The following is a 21,306-nucleotide window of genomic DNA, read 5'->3' as shown; positions in this document are numbered from 1 at the left end:
TCTTAGTTGTAAGAACACATGTTGCTTCTGCATAGAACCTAGGTTGGTTTCCCAGTGTCTGCATGGCAGCTACTAACCACCTGTGACTCCAGTTCCAGGAGATCTGCCCCTCTTCTGGAAAATGCAGATAGAAACAGACAGCAAGACACACACACACTCAAGCACACACACAATATATATACAGACATACAGGCAAAACATCTATGTACATAAACTAAAAATTAAAAAAAAGAGAAATCTCATCTGGGTGTGGTGGCACATGCCTTTAAACCCAGCACTTGGGAGGCAGAGGCAGGCGGATCACTGTGCGTTCGAGGCCAGCCTTGTGAGTCCAGCACAACCAAGGCTACACAGAGAAAACCATGCCTCCAAAAACCAGAGAGAGAGAGAGAGAGAGAGAGAGAGAGAGAGATCTGTGAGTTCAAGGCAAGCCGGGTCTACAAAGCAAGTCTAGGACAGCCAGGGCTACAGAAAAACCCTGTTTTGAGAAACATAAATAAATAGATTTCACAATAATTTTTTTGTTTGTTTTTTGAGACAGGGTTTCTTTGTGTATCCTTGACTGTCCTGGACTCCTTTCATAGACTAGCCTGTCTCTACCTCCTAAGCGCTGGGATTAAAGGTGTGGGACACCATGCACACACGGCTCACAATAAATTTTTATCATTTAGAGTTAAGGATGAGTTAGTAATTTATTTTGGGGTTTTTGTTTGTTTGTTTGTTTTGGTAGGCAGGGTTTTGAGACAAGGTTTCACTGTGTAGCCTTGGCTGTCTTGGACTTGCTTTGTAGACTAGACAGGCCTCGAACTCACAGTGATCCCCCTGCCTCTGCCTCCCGAGTGCTGGGATGCTTGGTGCAATGGCACACGCCTGTAATCCCAATAGGCAGAGGCAGGCAGATCTCTGTGAATTGAAGGCCAGCCTGGTCTACAAAGTGAGCCCAGGACAGGCAAAGCTACACAGAGAAACCCTGTCTTGAAAAAAATGAAGGAAAGAAGAAGAAGAAGAAGAAGAAGAAGAAGAAGAAGAAGAAGAAGAAGAAGAAGAAGAAGAAGAAAGCAACCTATTTAAATAAGATGTGCCCCCTGTTTAGACTACCACTTAGTTTTTGTGTGGTGATACAGTCTCCTTTAGTCAATGAGACATGTGAGTGAGCAACAGGGTGTAAATTTTAACAAAATAGCAGAATATAGAGCTGGAAGACACTTAGCTATTCTGATATATTATTCCTTTTATTTTGCTGTCTGAGGATATGTCTCATTGACCAAGCACGTGTAAAGCCTTGGCCCAATCCCCAGCATCCCTCTTGCCCCCAAAGTTGAACTAGAATTTCTAATTCTCTTCTATTCTGTTTGTCCTGTGTTTTGTTGTTGTTGTTTTGAAACTGGGTCCCATTATGTATTCCTGTCTGGCCTAGAACTAACTTGCTATGTAAACCAGGCTGGCCTCAAACTCACAGAGATCCTCCTGCCTCTGCCTCCTGGGATTAAAGGTGTGCACCACCTTGGGCTTGTTTGTTTCTGTCATTGGGGTCTCTCTATGTAGCTCAGACTGGCCTTGAATGCACCTTCCTCCTGTCTAGCCGCATGAGTGCTGGAATTGCAGGTATAAGCCACAACCTCTGCTATCTGTTGTTTTTGTCACTATTTCATACTCAAGTTCACGGATTCTTCAGGGACAGAACCAGTTTGAAATCCCTGTTGTTATATCTTATGAAACCACAAGGTGGCGCTTCAGAGCTGTCATCGCTCATCACTCGATCTGCTTTTTTCTTTTTCTCTTTCTTTGTTTCTTTCTTTCATGCATTAGAACCTTAGGTTTGGGAACCTGTGCAAGTTGACTGGGATGATGGCAGCAGGACCTGCGTCACAGAATTCTAAAGAGGATGAGTGAGATTCTGGAGGGTAGCGTGGAACACCACAGATGAAAAGCTCAGCACCTGTCTGCATGCCCTCAACTACTTCTCAGTTACTACCGGCCACTCGCATCTTCTGTTTTAGTAAAAGATAAAATCGTCATACATGCCAAATAAGACATTTTGCTGTTACAGTAGCTTTTTTTTTTTTTTTAAAGTGATGGTGCTGGGGACTTAACCATACCAGGCAAGCACTCTGCCATTGAATTCTATACAGACCTGTATTTCCCCCTTTTTTAGAAGATTTTGTTTTGGTTTTTGGAGACAGGGTTTCTCTATGTAGCCTTGGCTGTCCTGGACTCGCTTTGTAGACCAGGCTGGCCTGGAACTCACAGTGATCCACCTGCCTCTGCCTCCCGAGTGCTGGGATTAAAGGCAAGCCTACTACTCCCGACTTGTCTCCTTGTTTGTAGGAGGGGCATTGCACCTTTCAAAGCTATTTGAAGAAAAACATTGAGAGAGATTCAAGGAACTAAGAACATGAGGGTCCTTCCTTCACATTTCAACGGAGTTGTTTGCCCAGATCCCATGGTAGGGGAGACGCTGAGCTTAGCCGGGGACCCAAAATAGAACCTTCAGGTCAGTGGACTGGATCATAACCTGAGCCAGGAAGTCTCTGTCTTTGTCTCTCTCTCTGAAAAAAAAAAGTATTTATTATTTAAACAATAATCTGCCCACATGTGGGCCTGCATGCCACAAGAAGGGCACTGGATCTCATTACAGATGGTCGTGAGCCACCACGTGGTTGCCAGGAATTGAACTCGGGACCTTTGGAAGAGCAGGCGGTGCTCTTGCCTCCAAGCCATCACTCCAGGCCAGGAAGTCTCTCTTGTATTGCTTGAACCAAGGCTGACACCTATGGGGTGTATGAGGAGCTAAACCATAGTGTTTACAGTGTTGTGGTGATGTGTCCAGGATGTGCAGAAGCAGCCCTGAGAAGGGCTGGGGGCTGAGTACACAGGGTTGGCCAGCCGCACCCCCTCACACAGAGCCCTTCGCACCCCATGATGATTCGTGTGTTCCCACCCCATGACGACCCCCATGTTCCCACCCCATGACAATCCACCTGTTCACACCCCATGATGATCAGCGAGTTCCCACCCCATGACGATCCGTGTGTCCAGACTCACATTCTTTCCAAATTTGAGAACTATTTTTTCAGCATTGATGTGGTCCTGAAAGTTGAGGTGATGCTTTCTTCTTCGATAGTCCTCTTCTGTAAAGGGGACCTCCGTGTCGTCCTAAGGGAGACACAAGGTGCAAATTAGCGCCCTAGAGCCAAGGGATGCTGCTCGGCCTAAGCCGTAGTTCCTTCCACACTCAATGGAACAGCAACACTGACTGGTTCCCCAGAGTGAAACCCGCATCTCCAACTAGCACAGAGGAATTCATACAGCTCCCATATAAGCAAGTGATAGACAGTCCCAGCGATGGCCATACCAAGGACTCTGTAAAACTCATCAAAATGTCCTCCATGGACACATGCAAATATTATGTGCCAACTGAAACAAAAAATATTCTTTAAAAAAAACAAAATGCTGGGCCTTGGGCCTAGAAGGCTGTGTGGGGGTGGGACTTTCTCATCATGTCTGCGTTGTGCTTTTGGATGACCAGAAAATTCAGTTTTGGGGGCAGGGCGTTTGGTTTTTCAAGACAGGGTTTCTCTGTGTAGCCTTGGCTGTCCTGGACTCACTTTGTAGACCAGGCTGGCCTCGAACTCACAGAGATCTGCCTGCCTCTGCCTCCTGAGTGCTGGGATTAAAGGGAGCGCCACCACCGCCCAGCTCAGAAAATTCACTTTGCTATAACCTGAAAACAAGACCTGCAGGGGTCTTTGTTCAGGTTCTGCTGTGGACACCAAAGGAAGTCGTGGGGGAGGGTCTAGGTTCTGAGTGACAGCTGTGATCTAGCTTTGGGCCACTACCCAGAAACCAGTCTTTCCACTGGTTACAGCTGCGTATGGAATGTCAGAAAGGCTGCTAGCTGTAGCAAGGCCAAACGGAAGCTCTGTGCTTACTAACAAAACTGGAGGCCTTTTGTTGGTTTGTTTTGCGTTTTGACGTAGGCTATCAAGTTGGCCCAGCAGGCCTTGCATTTGATAAGTACCCAAAAGGAGTTGACCCTGACTTCTGATCCCCCTGCCTCTGTAAAAGCTAAAGTTAACTGTAAGCCCCACTTGCCTAAGGACAGACAATTTCCTGGAACAGCTGAGAGATGTCTTCATGTGAAATAACAAGCCACCTGCTTTCACTCCTGTAAACAAGGTTGGTTGCCCCAACTGCACAGGAGACAAGCTTGTCTGGCAGGATGATGGCTAAGTGCCTTGTGGGCTCAGCCTTTATGAGCACCTGACAAAATAATTCAGCATCCGTCTCTGGCAGTCCCCGGGATATGGACCTGGCTAGTGTCCAGCTTCCTCGCCAGTGTTTAATCACGCTTGCTTTAACCAGATAATCATGGATTTGGTCTTTCTCCTCTACCTCCTCGGTCCTGGGATTATAAGCATAGACCGCCACACCCAGTTTATACTAACCAATGTAAGACTACCTACCTTGAGTTTATTTACAAATCTGTTCCTGGAAGCTGTAGACCTCTTCCTTCTGTGGTTGCAGGAACCAGATTGTGTGAAACCTCAACTGTGCTGAGACTATAAACTAAGAAGGGCACTTACTCCAGACAAGAAACAAATTATTACCAGAGACATGGACAGGAAGTGGCGACACATGCCTTCATCTCAGCACTCAGGAGACAGAGGCAAACAGATCTCTGTGAGTTCCAAGCCAGCAAGGGCTAAACAGTGACACCTGATCTCAAACCATGAAAAAATAATATATAGTACAATCAATAGAAGGTGGAATCATTGAGGGCATTCAGGATTTAGAAAATAAAACAAAACAAAATGCATCAGGCATGGTGGCGCATGCCTTTAAGGCCAGCACTGGGGAGGCAGAGGCAGGCAGATCTGAGTTCTGGGCCAGCTGATCTACAGACTGAGTTCTAATACAGCCATGGCTATACAGAGAAACCCTATCTAGAAAAACCAAAAGTACGCCTGGCATGGTGGTGCATGCCTTTAATCCCAGCCCTCAGGAAGCCGAAGCAGGCACATCTCTGTGAGTTCGAGGCCAGCCTGGTCTACAAAGTGAGTCCAGGACAGCCAGGACTACACAGAGAAACCCTGTCTCAAAAAACAAAAAAACAAGGGGCTGGAGAGATGGCTCAGCGGTTAAAAGCACTGACTGCTCTTCCAGAGGTCCTGAGTTCAATTCCCAGCAACCATATGGTGGCTCACAACCTTCTATAATGTGATCTGATGCCCTCCTCTGGTCTGTAGATGTACCTGCAGTCAGAGCACTGTATATGTAATAAATAAATATTTTAAAAAACAGATAAATAAAATTAACAATGTGAAAATTGTGTGACATGCAGATATAAATGGGCCCTCCTCTTGATGGGGGATATCACTAATTAATATCACTAATTAGGACAATGCCCTACAGTTGGAGCTTAAGAAGCATCTTCTCAATTGAGGTTCCCTCTTGTATGTTTAATAATAAGCTATAGGATACTAGAGAATAAGAAATAAGATGCCAGGCAGCAGGTATGATATTAGATGAGGAGTTTATTAAATGAGCACAGGGCATGGGTGAAGGAAAGGGGGAGGGGCAGCCCAGACAGACAGACAGACAGACAGACAGACAGACAGACAAAAAGACAGAGAGAGATAGGGAGAGAGAGGAAGAGAGAAGAGAGGAGGGAGGGAAGGAGGGAGAGAGAGAGAGAGAGAATGAGAGAGCGCCATTAGGAGGGTCTGTCCTTTTATAATAGCTCTGGGCAGGGCCACACCCCTGTAGCAGGTAGGCAATGACATCACAGGTAGGCAGACTGAAGCAGAATCCTAAACTTTAGTTTGTGTGTTATGTTGACATAAGAGTAGCCAGCACACTTCCTTAAGAGTTAATCCAATGGGGCAAGTCAAGGACCTGTCAAGGGGGCACCCTTAGGAAGGTGGGGTCTCCGTAAGATAATGTGCTTTTCTTTTCCAGCATCCCTGCCCTCTAGTGCAGTCCCCGGGGCCCAGGCCATCCTGTGGTTTGGCTGGGGCTGCCTGATATGTTTTTTCTTCTCTTCTTTCAGACACTGGCCAGAGCCTAAGGATGCTTCCTAAGCTCCCCAGCCAAAGCTTAGGCTTCCACACCGAGTTCCTATAGCTGCCCCGCATTAGGTGCCTGCCAGCAGGCAGCTGCCCTCCATGAGGATTCACCTCAAGCCACCCAGCTTTGTTCCTTTTCTTTACCACTCTCCTCCTCCCTTCCTGGCCACCGTGAGGCTTACGGTTGGCCTGCCCTAGTGTTTCCCTTTTAAACTAAAACACTGTCCTCATGCTCAGAAGTTCTTTTATTAACGAGTCCCAACAGGGAATCCCATTTCCCAGGTGTCATATGACGGCTCTGTTGGGACTCCCTGAGATTTCCAGCAATACTTCCTTCCTCCCCTGTAGTGCTTTGATTGGCAGAGATGATAAACCCATTCCTGCACCCCCTAGATGGCGTCCACAGCAGGCAATAGCCATCCTGTAATTTTCATAGTTGAGGAAGCTGACAGCTGAGCCTGGAGCTAGAAAGTTGCCTTGGATACAAGAACTAGATGGGCTGGTGATATACTTTGGATGATGAATTAAGAGCATTAGCTGACAAAAGTGGTAGATAAATGGATGGGATGGATGGATGGATGGATGGGTGGATGGATGGGTGGGTGGATGATGATGGATGGGTGGATAATGGATGGATGATGGATGGGTGGGTGGGTGGACGGATGAGTGGGTGGGCCCCCTCAAACTCACAGAGATCCACCTGCCTCTGCCTCCCGAGTGCTGGGCTTAAAGGCAGGCATCACCGCACACCTGGCATAGATCTCTGTAAATTTCCCAGATTGGTCTACATAGCAGTTCCAGGCCAGCCAGGGTACATAGTGAGACCCTGTCTCAAAACCAACCAACCAAACCTTGCTCAACCTGCTTTTGCCAGATATTCTGTCAGAGCAATGGAAAAGTAACCAATGAAATCACCTTCTGGGACCCTTGTCATGTAGTGGCATCATCCATTAGGTGGCATTTTAAAATTCCTGGTGGCTGTAGCTGGGAATGTAGCTCAGTGGCGGAGTGCCTGGCTAGCATTCATAAAGCCCCGAGTTTGGTCATTAGCACCACATAAAACCTGAGTGTGGCCATGAATGCCTGTAATCCCAGGTCGCGGGGTATAGAGACAGAAAGATCTGAAGCTATAGCCGTCCATGGCTATATAGTGAGTTTGAGGCCAACCTGGCTTACATGAGGTGCTGTTTCAGGAAACAAAACAAAAAAAAACACACAAAAACCCTCACCAAACCTTGGTGGCGTGTGAAATAATTTGAATGTGGTTAGAGCTGACAAACTCGAATACTTGAGATGGGGTGGGGTTCACAGCTCACTGTGAAGAAAGACTCGAATTCCACTCACAGGATCCAGGGGTTTGGATCTCGCCCACGTCATCACTGTCGACAACAAAATAAATATCTTTCGCTTTTCAAAATGGCTGGTTTCTTCATGCAGTGCTGTGGAGCCAAACAAACAAACAAACAAACAAAAAAACAGAGTAGTCATTTGAATCTATATAAGAGCCTTTTTGCTTTATATATATATGCTTAGAATAAGTAAGCATTTTGATTCTTTTTTTTTAATGTGTGTGCATGTGGGTGCCTTGGGTGTGGGTATATTCATGTGACTGCAGGTGCCAGCAGACCGGAGAGGTGTCACATCTCCTTGGAGCTGGACTTACAGGTGGTTGTGAGCTGCCCAAAATAAGCATGGGGGACCTCTGCAAGATGTAGCACAACAGGAGGTAATGGCCTTCTTGGGGTTTGGAGGAAGGCATTGCCACCTAGCTTAGCCTTCAGGTGTGGAAGTAATTTAGGCTGTGTCTTCCCTTCTGCAGCCAGCTTGGGGTGGGGGTGGGGCTCCGCCTTGGTGGCTGTGGTAGAGAGCGTAGGTGGAGTGGAAATGCCAGTTATGAACAAGATGTGATGAGTGTATAGAGCGCACATACACACAGAGGACAGCGAGCGTGTCACCAACAGAGGACTCTGTCACAGGCCGTGCCAAGCCTCCCAGAGTCAGGGTTTAAGGTTGCCCTGAAATGGTCTTGCTGTTGTGCGACCTTGCAGAGGCACAGAGTGAGGTCAGAGGACCCTGAAGCTCTGAGCATCAGGGACATTTCAGTCTTGTTAGGTGACTCCTTACACACTTACACACCACGGCACGGTGTACTCTGGGAAAATGCAGACACTCAGCCTAAGATGAGGAAGCACAGCTGCACAAAGCCAAAGACACCATGCCATGCACAGCTGCACAAAGCCAAAGACACCATGCCATGCACAGCTGCACAAAGCCAAAGACACCATGCCATGCACAGCTGCACAAAGCCAAAGACACCATGCCATGCACAGCTGCACAAAGCCAAAGACACCATGCCATGCACAGCTGCACAAAGCCAAAGACACCATGCCATGCACAGCTGCACAAAGCCTAAGGACACCATGCCATGCACAGCTGCATGAAGCCTAAGGACACCATGCCATGCACTCCTGATCCCAACTTCAAATGTGACTTTGATGGTTTGCTTGTTTTCAATTCTAGTAAAGAAATTGTCATGGCTGGAGAGATGGCTCTGCGGTTGAGAGCATTGGCTGCTCTTCCAGAGGTCTCGGAGTTCAATTCCCAGCACCCACATGGTGGCTCAAAACTGTCTGTTGCTCCAGTTCCAGAGGACCCAACACCCTCTCACAGACATTTAGGCAAAACATCAATGCAAATAAAATAATTAATTAATTAAAAAAAGAAATTGTCTCTTCTGTTTAATTTTGCTCTATGAGCTTTTCCTCTCTGCTGTGTTTCCCTTGGCCTGTTTTGAGAATATGTGTCACACTTCTAGGGCTCTAGCTGGGTCACCTTTAAAAAATGTGTGACACTTATAATAGGTTGAACACGTTCTGCCTGCCCTGCCCCACCCAGTAGCCACACTCCTTGTCTGCAAATATTTCTCTCTCACTGCCAGGAGTTCATCCCTTTCTCCCAGGCCGTCATGCTTTGCTTTCACAGTGTCCATGAAAGGTAAGGTAGAAGAATTCTATAACATTCCAAAATAATGAAGAGTTAGTACAAAGTAATATGTATCATGGAGGATTGTTTCTCTTTTTTCTTTCTTTCCCTGTCCTCTGGTCTGGCCTCCAACTAGCTACATAGCGAAGGGCGACCTTGAACTTTTGATTCTGTCTGCACTCAAGTGTGCATGGGTGTGTATGGGTGTGCAACCTTATACTTGGTTTATGCACTGCTGGGCACTGACCCTGACAGATGAGTGCTCATCTTAGCCACATCTGCAGCCCTGTGGTCGGTCCTTCTTTTCTATCTTTCTTCCTTCCTTCCTCCCTTCCTTCCTCTTCCATCCCTTTCCTTCCTTCCTTGTTTTGTTTTTTAAACAGTTTTGTTATGTAGGCAGTAGGCAGCTTGCTTTCAGGATCTCAACCCTCCAACCGCAGCATCCTGAGTACCACATCTGGTTTAAAGTTACACATCCAGGGACTGGAGCCATAGCTCAGCAGTTGGTTAAGAACGTGTGCTGATCTTGGTGAAGATCTGAATTCAGTTCCCATTGTGCCCACGTCAGTGGCTCCCAACTGCTTATTACTCCAATTCTGGGGGATATGATGCCCTCTTCTGTGCATACACATACACACACACGCACACGCACTCACACACACTCCATACATACTACAACTTTTTCCCCTTAAGAATACACACTTAAGGGCTGGAGAGATGGCTCAGTGGTTAAGAGCACCGCCTGCTCTTCCAGAGGTCCTGAGTTCAATTTCCAGCAACCACATGCTCACCTATAATGTGATCTGATGCCCTCTTCTGGCCTATAGGTGTACCTGTAGGCAGGGCACTGTATACATAATAATGAATAAATAAATCTTAAAAAAAAAAGAAAGAAAACACATTTAAGCCAGATGTGGTGGCTCACGACTTTAGTCCCAGCACTTGGGAGGCAGAGGCAGCAGATCGATGGGAGTTCAAGGCCAGCCTGGTCTACACAAAGTGAGTCCAGGACAGCCAAAGCTATATAGAGAAACGCTGTCTTGAAAAGACCAAAAATAAAAATAAAATAAAATAAATGTGTCCCAGATTCTTTTTGAAATGAAAAAATGGGCAGAACTAGGTAGAAACTTTGAAAAAATGAAAATAATATTTTTGCTCCAGCACACACGTAGAGGGCAGAGGAAAGCCTGTGCGAGCCAGTTTTCTGCTTTTGTCACAGGGGACCCGGGGAGCAAACACTAGTTGTGAGGGTGGGTGGCAAGCACCTTTAGTGGCTGAGCCATCTCCCCAGCCCCTGAGCTGAGTCTGAGTTCAGGTGCAATGAGCCAAACTGTTCTCAGAGTGACCTTCTAATTAATTTTTTTTTTTTGTCTTTTGAGACAGGGTTTCACTGTGTAGTCCTGGCTGACCTGGAACTCACTCTGTAAACGAGACTGATCTTGAACTCAGAAATCTGCCTGCCTCTGCCTCCTGAGCGCTGGGATTAAAGCCATGTAATGCCACTGCTTGACTGTCACAGTGACCTTTTAGAGAGAATTCCTTATTTACCATCTTGTGCCTATGCATAATCAGGGATGTATATGATTAAAATCAAGTGCATCGTGGGAGGGGACACCCACATTGAGTTATATAACTTAAATCTGTCCATCAAAATAAAGCAGGGCTGGAGAGATGGCTCAGAGGTTAAGAGCACTGACTGCTCTTCCGGAGGTCCTGAGTTCAATTCCCAGCAACCACATGGGGGCTGGCAACCATCTATAACGTGATCTAATGCCCTTCTGGCCTGCAGGTGTGCAGGCAGGCAGAGTACTGTATACATAATAAATAAATAAATCTTTAAAAAAAAAAAAAAAGAGAAGCAACCTTACTATGCTCCTTAGGAACTAAACTGCTCCTCTTGAACCCCATAAAAGAAAGCCCCAATGACAATTAGGGCCCTTGAGTATCTTCCCTCATGTAGCCCACTGTCATTTGTGTGTGTGTGTGTGTGTGTGTGTGTGTGTGTGTGTGTGTCTGTGTGCAAGTGTTTCGCTGCATGTATATATGTGCGCCATTCTCACGCAGTGGGAGGAGGCCAGAAGGGCAGGAGTGATGGCCCAGTGGTTAAGCTCCTATCGCCCTGACTGTCCAACTACCATGACCAGCTGTACCCCGAACAAAGCAAGAATGAACCCTGTCCGTTAAGCTGCTTTCGCCAGGGCACTTTATCACAGCAACAGAAGAGACGCGGAGACACTGAGCTACCCAGTAAGACTCTGCCTCAAAAGACGCAAACAAGCACCAAACAAAGCAACCCCAAACAAAACAAAGCGAAACACAAGACCCCTGGGCATTCATTAGCACACTTTTCAAACTTTAGCTACTTTGCAGAGACTCTCACGGTAGCTGTTCGTAAACAGTACTACTCCTTGTGATTATAAAGAGTGAACGGGGTGTGGGGACGCAGCTCAGGGACGAACATCTTCCATCCTTAGCAGCAGTTCCCTATAGCTCACTGACCGGAGGCTGCCCATATGGCTTCCTCTGCTTGCTGTACGTTCTCCGTGATGTTATAGATGACAACATCGCACTCCAGCAAACGCGCGAGGAGGTCTTCTCTGGAGATGGCCTTGAAAAGAAAAGCATTTGCATCAACGAGTCGACCAGGAAACCCAGCCGCCTAGATGGACTGACTGCCTCCGCGTTCGATCTGCCTACCTCCCACCCCGCCCCGGGAGACCCCCACAGAGAGTATTTGCAGAAGCATTTCTATTAAGATGAAATTGAGGCTCACTTGTGTGTAGTTCACAAGTAACAGGCTGAAAACAGCCCGGGAATGGGTGATTTGAAAAACTGCAAAAGATGGGGACCAGTGAGATGGTTCAGTCCGTAAAGCATTTGCTTTGAAAGTGTGAAAGAAGACCTGGATTCAGTGCTCAGATTACATTAAAATGCAACGCTGGCCTTGACGATGGTGGGAAGATCCCTGGGTACCCCTGGGTGAGCAGCGGGCCAATGAGAGGCGAGAGACTGCCTCAGAGGAGGAAGACAGTGTTCCTGAGGAAGCCACTCAGCACTGCCTTCCAGTTCCCACACGCGTGTGTCCATGTGTCTCCAGCCCTTCTCACATCCTTTAACGTTCACCTACCTTCACTCGCTTGGGTGACTATAACAAAGTGCAAGACACTGAGTGTCTTAACAGAAATGCATTCCCACCACATCTGGAGGCTGAAGTCTAAAGCCAAGGTGTACCAAGCAAGATTGGCGCCTCCTAGAGGCAAGAATCAATTCTTTCCCTGTCCTCTAGCTCCCGGGAAGTGATGGTAATGGCTGCTGGGGTGTGGCTTTGTAGAGGCACAGCTCGCATCTCTACCTTGATGCTCACCTTGTGTTCCCACTGTGTGCTCCCCCTCTGTACATTCACCCCAGAAAAAGACCCTTTGAGAGGCTGATATAAAGCCGGGCGTGGTGGGTCTCTCTGTGTTATCCTTGGCTGTCCTGGACTTGCTTTGTAGACCAGGCTGGCCTCGAACTCACAGAGATCTACCTGCCTCTGCCTCCCAAGTGCTGGGATTAAAGGCGTGCACCACCACCGCCTGGCAAGTTTTTTGTTTGGTTGTTTTGTTTTGTTTTTGTTTTTGTTTTTTTGAGACAGGGTTTCTCTGTCTAGCCTTGGCTATCCTGGACTTGCTTTGTACACCAGGCTGGCCTTGAACTCATAGAGATCCACCTGCCTCTGTCTCCCAAGTGCTGGGATGAAAGGAGTGTACCATCACCTCCTAGCGAGTTTTTTTAAAAGAAGGGTTTCAATGTTTTATGTTTTTTAAAAGCTATTTATTTATTTATTTGTACACTATTTTGCCTGTATGTGTGCCTGCATGCCAGAAGAGGACACTAGATCTCATTACTGATGTGAGCTGCCATGTGGTTGCTGGGAATTGAACTCAGGACCTTTGGAAGAACAGCCAGTGCTCTTAACCTCTGAGCCATCTCTCCAGCCTCCTAGTTCAGGTGTTTTTTTTTTTTTAATTTTTAAATTAATTTATTCATATTACATCTCAATGGTTATCCCATCCCTTGTATCCTCCCATTCCTCCCTCCCTCCCATTTTCCCCTTACTCCCCTCCCCTATGACTGTGACTGAGGGGGACCTCCACCCCTGTATATGCTCATAGGGTATCAAGTCTCTTCTTGGCTATTCCGGGATTTTATTGCTGTGATGAAACACCACGACGATAAACAAGCTGGGGATGAAAGGGTTTATGTGGCTTACACTTCTATGTTGTAGTCAATCACTGAAAGAAGTCAGGATAGGAACTCAAACAGGACTGGAACCTGGAGGCAGGAGCTGACACAGAGGCCTCGGGGGGGGGGGGGGGGGGTGTGCCGCTTACTGCCTTGATCCCCATGGCTTGCTCAGCCTGCTTTCTTATAGAACCCAGGGCCACCAGCCCAGCCCAGGGATAGTTCTACCCACAATGGGCTGGGCACACCCCCCCCTTAGTCACTAATTAAGAAAGTGCCTTACAGCCAGATCTTATAAAGACATCTTCTCAACTAAAGTTCCTTCCTTTCAGGCAACTCTAGTTTATGTGTCGAGTTGACCTAAGACTAGCCAGCACAATATGTTAATGAGTTCAGTCTTCAGGCATGAACAGGTCATGGGGTGCACAGAGCTCTATAGTGGGTTTAGAGAGTGGAGGTCCAGGTAGGCAGAGAGAGGTTAGCCTGGGAGAGAAAGGCATCTCTTCTGGGGTATAAAACTGTCTCCTAGTGAGGACAGGGTTCAATCAGTCAGGTGAGGGTGGCACAGCTGCCCAATAGGCAGAGAGACGCAAGGCATTCGAGTCCCCATGAGTTCATCACCTCCACACTATATTCCTTTTCCCTGGAAGGCACATGCATATGGCTTCCATAAAGAGATTTGTATGCATTTGGAAGTCAAGACCAGATGAATTTCTTCCAAAGAATACCTCATTTAAATTCTTTGCTTTGGCCCCCCAATTTAAAGTGGAGACACTGTGGTGTTCCCTGTCACAGTACAAAGATATGTCCTGGGCTGGGGAGATGGCCTAGTGAGGAAAGTGTTTGGGCACAGTCATGAGGGCCTGGGTTGGCATCCCCAGCACCCATGTTAAACTGGATGCATAGAGATGTACGCAATCACAGGTAGTCTGGCGTGGGCGGCAAAATACAACAGAGAGACCCTGTGTCAATGCAAGGCAAAGACTCACTCCTCGCATTTCTGCCTGTGTACTGTGGCATGCACATGCCTGCACCCATGCAAAAAGATGAAATGCAAATATTTAAAAAATATATATTCCCCATGTCCTGTCATATAGCCTGAGGTTAGAACACATGGCTGAGATGGCATAGACTGGAAACAGACCACCGAGGGGCTGGCATCAAAGGGCTTCTGCCCTTGTCAAGTCGTAGGGAAAGCCAAGGGGGCTTACTGAATAGGTCTCCACAGCGAAGTCTGGCCTGACGCTTTCTGGCTTGGCTAAGGTGCCCACGATCTGGAACGTGCCTTCCTTCACCTTCGTGGAGGGAGCTTCTGGGGCTGCTGACTTTGGCTCATCTTCTTCTTCTTCCTCTTCTGCAATTTCTTCCAGTGAAGCCCCCACGACACAGTTAGCTAGGAACTGCAAGAGAACGGAAGTGTCCAGCGCTAAGCAGAGTTTTGCAGTGAGGGGAGAGGCCAGCACGGTGGTGCGCACCTATAATCCCAAAGCCTTATTGAGCATTGTTATGTTATGGTATGTATTAAACACAGAGCTTCACATATGCTAAGCATGTGCTCTACCACTGAGATATTTTCCGGCCTTTATGAAAATGGATAAGAATACCAGGCATGGTCACACACGCCTTTAATCCCAGCACCTGGGAGGCAGAGGCAAGCACATATTTGAGTTTGAGGCCAACTTGGTCTACAAAGTGAGTTCCAGGACAGCCAGGGCTATACAGAGGAACCCTGTCTCGAAAAACCAAGATAAACAAAACAACTGATGAGATAATTTATGCCCTACTTTTTTCATAGGCAATGTCTCCCTATGTAGCCCAGGCTAGCTTCAGCTTTTGAATGCTGGCATTGCAGCACTGCAGTCTTCTTTTTGTCAAATGCTGGTCTCTGGAATTCAATACGCATCTTTGCTTATAGTGTTTCTTTTTGGTGCTAGCCATGTTGAGCTGTTCAGTGACCACATGGGGTCAGTGGCCACTGTTACTGAATAATAAAATAGAAAAATGGTGGCAACTCAGATTTATTTACTTGTTTGTTTTTGTTTCATTGTTTTGTTTTTCTGAGACAAGGTTTCTCTGTGTAGCCTTGGCTGTCCTGGACTGGCTTTGTAGACCTGGTTGGCTCAGAACTCACAGAGATCCGCCTGCCTCTGCCTCCAGAGTGCTGGGATTATAGGCGGGTACCACTGTGCCAGCCTATTTACTTTTTAAAAGATTCATTCAGTAATGTAAAACCTTTATCTTATTCCGGTGTCAATTAAAAACAACATCAACAACAACACTAATCACTATGAAAACAGGCCACTGGGCACACACAGGCTGGAGAGATGGCTCAGCGGTTAAGAGCACTGGCTGCTCTTCCAAAGGTCCTGAGTTCAATTCCCAGAAACCACATGATGGCTCAAAACTATCTATAATGAGATCTGGTGCCCTCTTCTGGCCTGCAGGTGTACATAATAAATAAATCTTTAAAAAGCCAGGTTCACACCTGTAATCCCAGCACTCAGGGAGGCAGAGGCCTGGTATACAAAGCAATCCCAGAACAGCGAAGGTTATACAGAGAAACCCTATCTCAAAAAAAAACCCAAATATATATGTCCAGTTTTTGAAGAGCATCACTTCCTGGTGTGTTCACATCCTTCTTGTTTGTGAACTTACATACAGCACATTGCTTACTTGGGTGAAAGCTTTTCCTGTCAAACGGAAAGCATCAGTTGCTCATTTACATGCTTTTCTGTCTACTGCAGTGCTATATTTGTGTGGCTATCCAGGCATGCCATGTCCCCTTAATAATCCATGCCAGGATTTAATTTCACCACAAGTGGTCATCTGATGATTTGCTTTAAAAGGAGTCACTAGGGAGTTTGTTTCCACGGACTCAATTTTAAATGTTTTATTTATTTATATTTCATGTGCATAGGTGTTTTGCCTCCATGTATGTCTGTGTGAGGGTGTTACAGACAGTTGTGAGGTGCTATGTGGGTGCCGGGACTCGAAACCAGGACCTACAGAAGAGCAGCCAGTGTTCTTAACTACTGAGCCATCTCTCCAGCCCCCACAGACTCATTTTTTAACAGTCTTGGGAGGCAGGAGGTCTGAGTTCTAATCTCCCCTGCTACTTAATTAGCTGTGCAGCTTGGGTACCTTGCCAGCATTTGACTTCTCACAGCCCCAGGCTCCTCATCTGGATCCAGAGCCCCCCACAGGCAGGGCCTCTGCAAGCATGTGTTAAGATTTATCTATTTTTCATGTTATGTGTTTAAGTGTTTGCTGCATGTGCACCATGTGCATGCAGTGCCCAGATGCCAGAAGAGGGCATCAGATAATCTTGGATTGGGGTTAGAGATGATGGTGGGCTATCATGTTGAGTGCTGGGAATTAAGCCTGGGTCCTCTGGAAGATCAGCCACTGCTCTTAACCCTGAACCATCTCTCCAGTCCCTAAAACATGGTGTTTTTTGACAAGTGAACAATATTGTTGTTGTTGTTTCAAGACCGGGTCTCTCTGTATAGCCCTGACTGTCCTGGACTCGCTTTGTAGACCAGGCTGGCCTTAAAATCACAGCGATCCGCCTGCCTCTGCCTCCCAAGTACTGGGATTAAAGGTATGTGCCACCACCGCCCAGATAAGTGAACAATTTAAAATGACAGCTCCTAGGTTCTTTCTTGGGATCTGCTTGCACGTGTGTGTGTGTGTGTGTGTGTGTGTGTGTGTGTGTGTGTGTGTGTGTTTAGGCTAGAGGTAGAATGTCTCCCTCTTTATCTCCATTTATTTTTTTTTCAAACAGGGTTTCTAACTGAACCTGGAGCTTGTCATCTCAGCTAGGCTGGGCGGCCCCAGGCGGTCCCAGGATCTCCCTGACTGCTTCCCAGCACTGCTTGGCCGGTTTTGCATGGATGATGCATGGATGACCTCAGGCCACCCATTATGCTGTGTCTTAAGTAACATCTCCCCCAGCCCTTCTGGAGGTGGGGAAGCTTAACGGGACCTGGTCAAAAATTGTGCCTAGCATAAAACAGATGCTTAAAAAAAGGGTAGATGAATGATTCATGGGCGACGTAACGGCTGGACTTATACCTTGTCTGCTTTAAGTTGTGCCCATAACCCACTATGATCTTTAACAAGCCCTTTCCTCCCTTGAGCCTCAGTTTCCCCATATTCAAACACCTGGGCTTCCAGGAAGGAACATAGGTCCAGCCTGGTTAGAGACAGGTCCTGGAAGCACTGACATGCCAGGACTGGAATCTTTCAGGAGGCCTCTAAGAGCAGTGGTGCAGGCCTTTGCCGTGGGTATGGACCAGGGACGCACCCTGGGGGCCGAGGACCAGTGTGGTCTGGGCCACCGCTCACCTTTCCTATGTTTCCGCTGCTGTAGGTGTCCAGTTGGTTTATGAACACCCTCTGTATCTTCAGAACCTTCTCAGTTGCCGAAGGAACTTCCTCTTCAAACATTGTGGCAGCTGTAGCAGTTGCTAAGGTGAAAGAGTCCGGTTGGTCGCTAAGGAAGAGAGGCGTGGCCTGGGAAGACTAGGAGGGTCAAGCTCTCTGGGGCGTGGCTCGGATTCTGGGTGGGGCGTGGTTCTCCTTTGGGCGGGGCGTGTCCGGTGAGGAGGGCTCTGGATAGGTTGCGCCTCAAGAGCGTGGCTTGGCGTGGGTGGGGTGGGGTGGGGATGGTGGTGTCCGTTGGGGGCGTGACTCAGGGTTTGGACGGGGCGTGTCCGAAAGGGCGGGGCTTCGGTCTTGGAGAGTGCTTTCCCCTAGGTTCATGTACCCAGCGTTTCTGTCTTCTGTACATCTTCTGTAAGACGCTAGGCTTGGGTTGACTGTAAAGAAAAGCAGCTACCAGAAGTTTTGGCCTCCAGGACACGTGGAACAACCATCACACCCCGTGCCGTGCAGCCAGTTGCTGCTTGGTGCACGGGTGTCTGCTGGCTTGGGGTTTGTCTTAATTTGCTTTCTTTTGCTGTGATAATACCGGATCAAAATTTACAGCTTGCTGAGCATCATCCAGGGAAGTCAGGGCAGAAGGCATGAACCTGGAGGCAGGAACTGAAGCATTGACCGTGGAGGAATACTGCTTACTGGCTTGCTCAGCCAACTCAGGGGTAAGGATGCCCAGAATGATCTGGGTTCTCCCTTAGGAATGAAGAAAATGCCTGCAGGCCATTCTTGTGAAAGGCATGTTCTCAATTGAGATTTCTCTTTCCAGTTTGTGTTTCCTAAAGCATTTTCAGTTTTTTTCTGAAGATTTGGTGGCAGCTCCTAGAGGCACTTTATGCCCAGGGAATTCACACATAACCACAAAGTTTAAACTCAGCAAATGTAGATTCTGGGCCTTCTTTTGAAATGAGATTACTTAGCTGGGGGTGGTGGCCTTTAATCTCATCATCAGGGAGGTAGAGGCAGGTGGATCTCTGTGAGTTTGAAGCCAGCCTGGTCTAAAAAGCAAGTCCAGTATAGTCACGATTACACAGAGAAACTGTGTCTAAAAAAAAAAAAAAAAAAAAAAAAAAAAAAAGAGAGAAAAAAAGAAAGAAAGAAAAAAAGAAATGAGATTATGTCAGGAGTGGTGGTGCACACCTTTAGTCCCAGCACTCGGGATACAGAGGCAGATGGATCAATGTGAGTTCGAGGCCAGCCTGGTCTACAAAGGGAGTCCAGGACAGCCAAGGCTACACAGAGAAATCCTGTCTCGAAAAACAAAACAAAACAACAACAAAAAAGGAAATTACCTCAACAACAACAACAATAACATTGCGGCAGGTGAGATTGCTCCAAGGGTGAAGAAGGGTGCCCCCAAGCAGGAGTCCTATCCCTCTGTCCCAAAGAGAATGGATTCTAGCAAGCTATCCTCTACACATGTGCCACAGCAGGCACACCTCTTCCCACAAATAAGTTAATGTAATAAGCAACGACACTTATTTTGTTTTCTTGCTGATCTTCAAAAGGTAGTGTCAGGCTATGACTTTACCCTGCTTGTTGTAGTCTGGTTATACGGAAATAGTTTTAAATACTAACTTGTTAAATGTAAACGCATTAACTTGTTATATGTAAATACGCATGCATAAGGAAATTTGAAAAAAATTTTTTGATGTGTATGGGTTTGCCTGTATGAATGTCTCTGTGCCACACACATGCCTGGTGCCATTCTTAAGAGGCCAGAAGAGAATACTGGATCCCCTGGAACTGGAACAGAGGGTTATGAGCCACACTCCAAGTCCTCTGCCCGAGTAGCCAGTGCTCTTGACCGCTGAGTCTTATCTGTAGCCCCCCCCCCCCCAGCCTATTGATTTTATTATAGCAATTACTGTCTCATTCCTCTAGTCCTCTCCTCAGTGTGTGTGGTGCCTTTTTTATATACTTGGAAAGACCAGAAGGCCGTTCTGGCCCCAGCTACATCGCTCATGGGTGGGCGAAAGTCCTCATCTGTCAAGGGTCGGCAATGCTACACCTAAACGAAGAACGTAAAAGATTTCTTAAGTCGGTGTTCTCTGTTCCCAGATGTGTTTCCTCTTCCATTCGCCTAATAGGAACCAAGCAGCAGGGTTTGCTCCTGAACACTGGAGGGAGCTTGGTGGCCCTGGATAGAGGGTGTTGAGGGTGTCGTGTATGGAAGGGCTTGGGCTCCTCAGGGCCAGAGGAAAGGCTGGCATGCCCTTGTGCGAGATGAGACCTAAGCTCTCTTCATGGACACGCCTGGGGCAGACAGACCAGCACAAACTTTTCAGCTAGCAGAAACCCCACCTCCATTACTGTGAGCTGGGTTCTTGTGCATCCAAGTATGAGGCAAAACTCCAGGTCGGAATTCTCCTTTGGCATTGAAACATATACAATGTAACATGAGAATTACCTACCTTACCTAGTGATGATATATTAACGTTTAACTTCACTTCTTTATATATATAAATAATGTAGAGCACTTGATAGCCCAGGTTTTAAGTAGGGTGATCCTGCCCCCATGTCCCATGTCACTCTTCCTCAGGTTTTATTTTTATTTTTATTTTTGGTTTTTTGAGACAGGGTTTCTCTGTGTAGCCTTGGCTGTCCTGGACTCGCTTTGTAGACCAGGCTGGCCTTGAACTCACAGCGATCCACCAGCCTCTGCCTCCCAAGTGCTAGGATTAAAGGTGTGCGCCACCACCACCTGGCAACAATTTCAGTTTTTAAACACAAGATTGTTTTATACTCAACTCAAAGCAAGTAAACACTTTGATTCAAGCTCTACAAACGTCTTTTAAGAACTTTTAGCCTGAGATTAAGCACGAACAAGTCCAACCTGAAGCTGGGCTTCACTGTCCACACATATAGCCACTGGGCAGCACGCCAGAAGGAGCGCCTCATAGAGCCAGGCTCAAGCACCTGGAGAACTCTGAAGGTGTCAGCAATGCGGATGGAATTCAACCTGTCTTGGCCATTTTGAGTTTTTAAAACTATTTTGATCCTCAGGATTGAACCCAGTGCTTACCCGTGACAGGCAAGTGTTCTACCCACTCCTACTTTTTTCTCACATGAAAGATGCCCATTTGAAAACTAATGACACGCGTATGAGGCGCACCTGAATGCTAATGGTGGCTAAACATTTCTGAAGCAGCTTTGGATGACAACGAAAAAAACACCACCAGGGCCTTTGTGCTTGTTAGGTACTGGAAAACATGCAGCAGCATGAAGTGTTTTATTAAGTTTATAAACACCAAGGACGTAATAAAATATAAAATACAGAGCATCTCTTTTTTAAATATCAAGTTTCTGAATGCTTCATTCATCCTTTGGTTTCAAACCATACAATGCACTCATTACACTGTACACACGGCAATGGGACAGAACTCTGCCCAGCGGCTGGGAAGGAGGGATGCTGCAGAAATACCAAAGCAGTACTTTATAGAAAGTAAGCGTTGAAGCAAAAATACTTTCTGAATATATATATATATACTGTACATTGTAAACAAACATTCGGAATAAGAATCAACACAGGCCAAAATACCGTCTCCTAGGAAACCAGGATCTTCTTCCTTTGAAGTGACACACGCGGAGGATG

General features: G+C 46.9%; 1 protein-coding gene and 1 pseudogene across 1 annotated transcript in view; both read right to left on the bottom strand.

Annotated features, from left to right (window-relative positions):
- The window catches only part of Ak7 (adenylate kinase 7), a 61,615-nt gene extending 43,852 nt beyond the window's left edge, over positions 1-17,763 (bottom strand). Inside the window, exons 1-5 of the mRNA XM_051151998.1 lie at positions 17,622-17,763; positions 14,486-14,674; positions 11,550-11,658; positions 7,413-7,507; positions 3,046-3,156 (exon numbers count right to left, since the gene is read on the bottom strand). Of these exons, the coding sequence (XP_051007955.1) occupies positions 3,046-3,156; positions 7,413-7,507; positions 11,550-11,658; positions 14,486-14,674; positions 17,622-17,723 (606 nt within the window). The 5' untranslated portion in view covers positions 17,724-17,763. The remainder of the gene's footprint in view (positions 1-3,045; positions 3,157-7,412; positions 7,508-11,549; positions 11,659-14,485; positions 14,675-17,621) is intronic.
- On the bottom strand, positions 15,903-17,428 carry LOC127195405 (U6 snRNA-associated Sm-like protein LSm6; annotated as a pseudogene).
- Positions 17,764-21,306: the final 3,543 nt, after the last annotated feature.

This window comes from Acomys russatus, chromosome 1 (assembly GCF_903995435.1).
Source record: "Acomys russatus chromosome 1, mAcoRus1.1, whole genome shotgun sequence".
Lineage (NCBI taxonomy): Eukaryota > Metazoa > Chordata > Mammalia > Rodentia > Muridae > Acomys > Acomys russatus.
The sequence above is the reverse complement of the archived record's forward strand: the minus strand, read 5'-3'. Positions and strand labels throughout refer to the sequence as shown.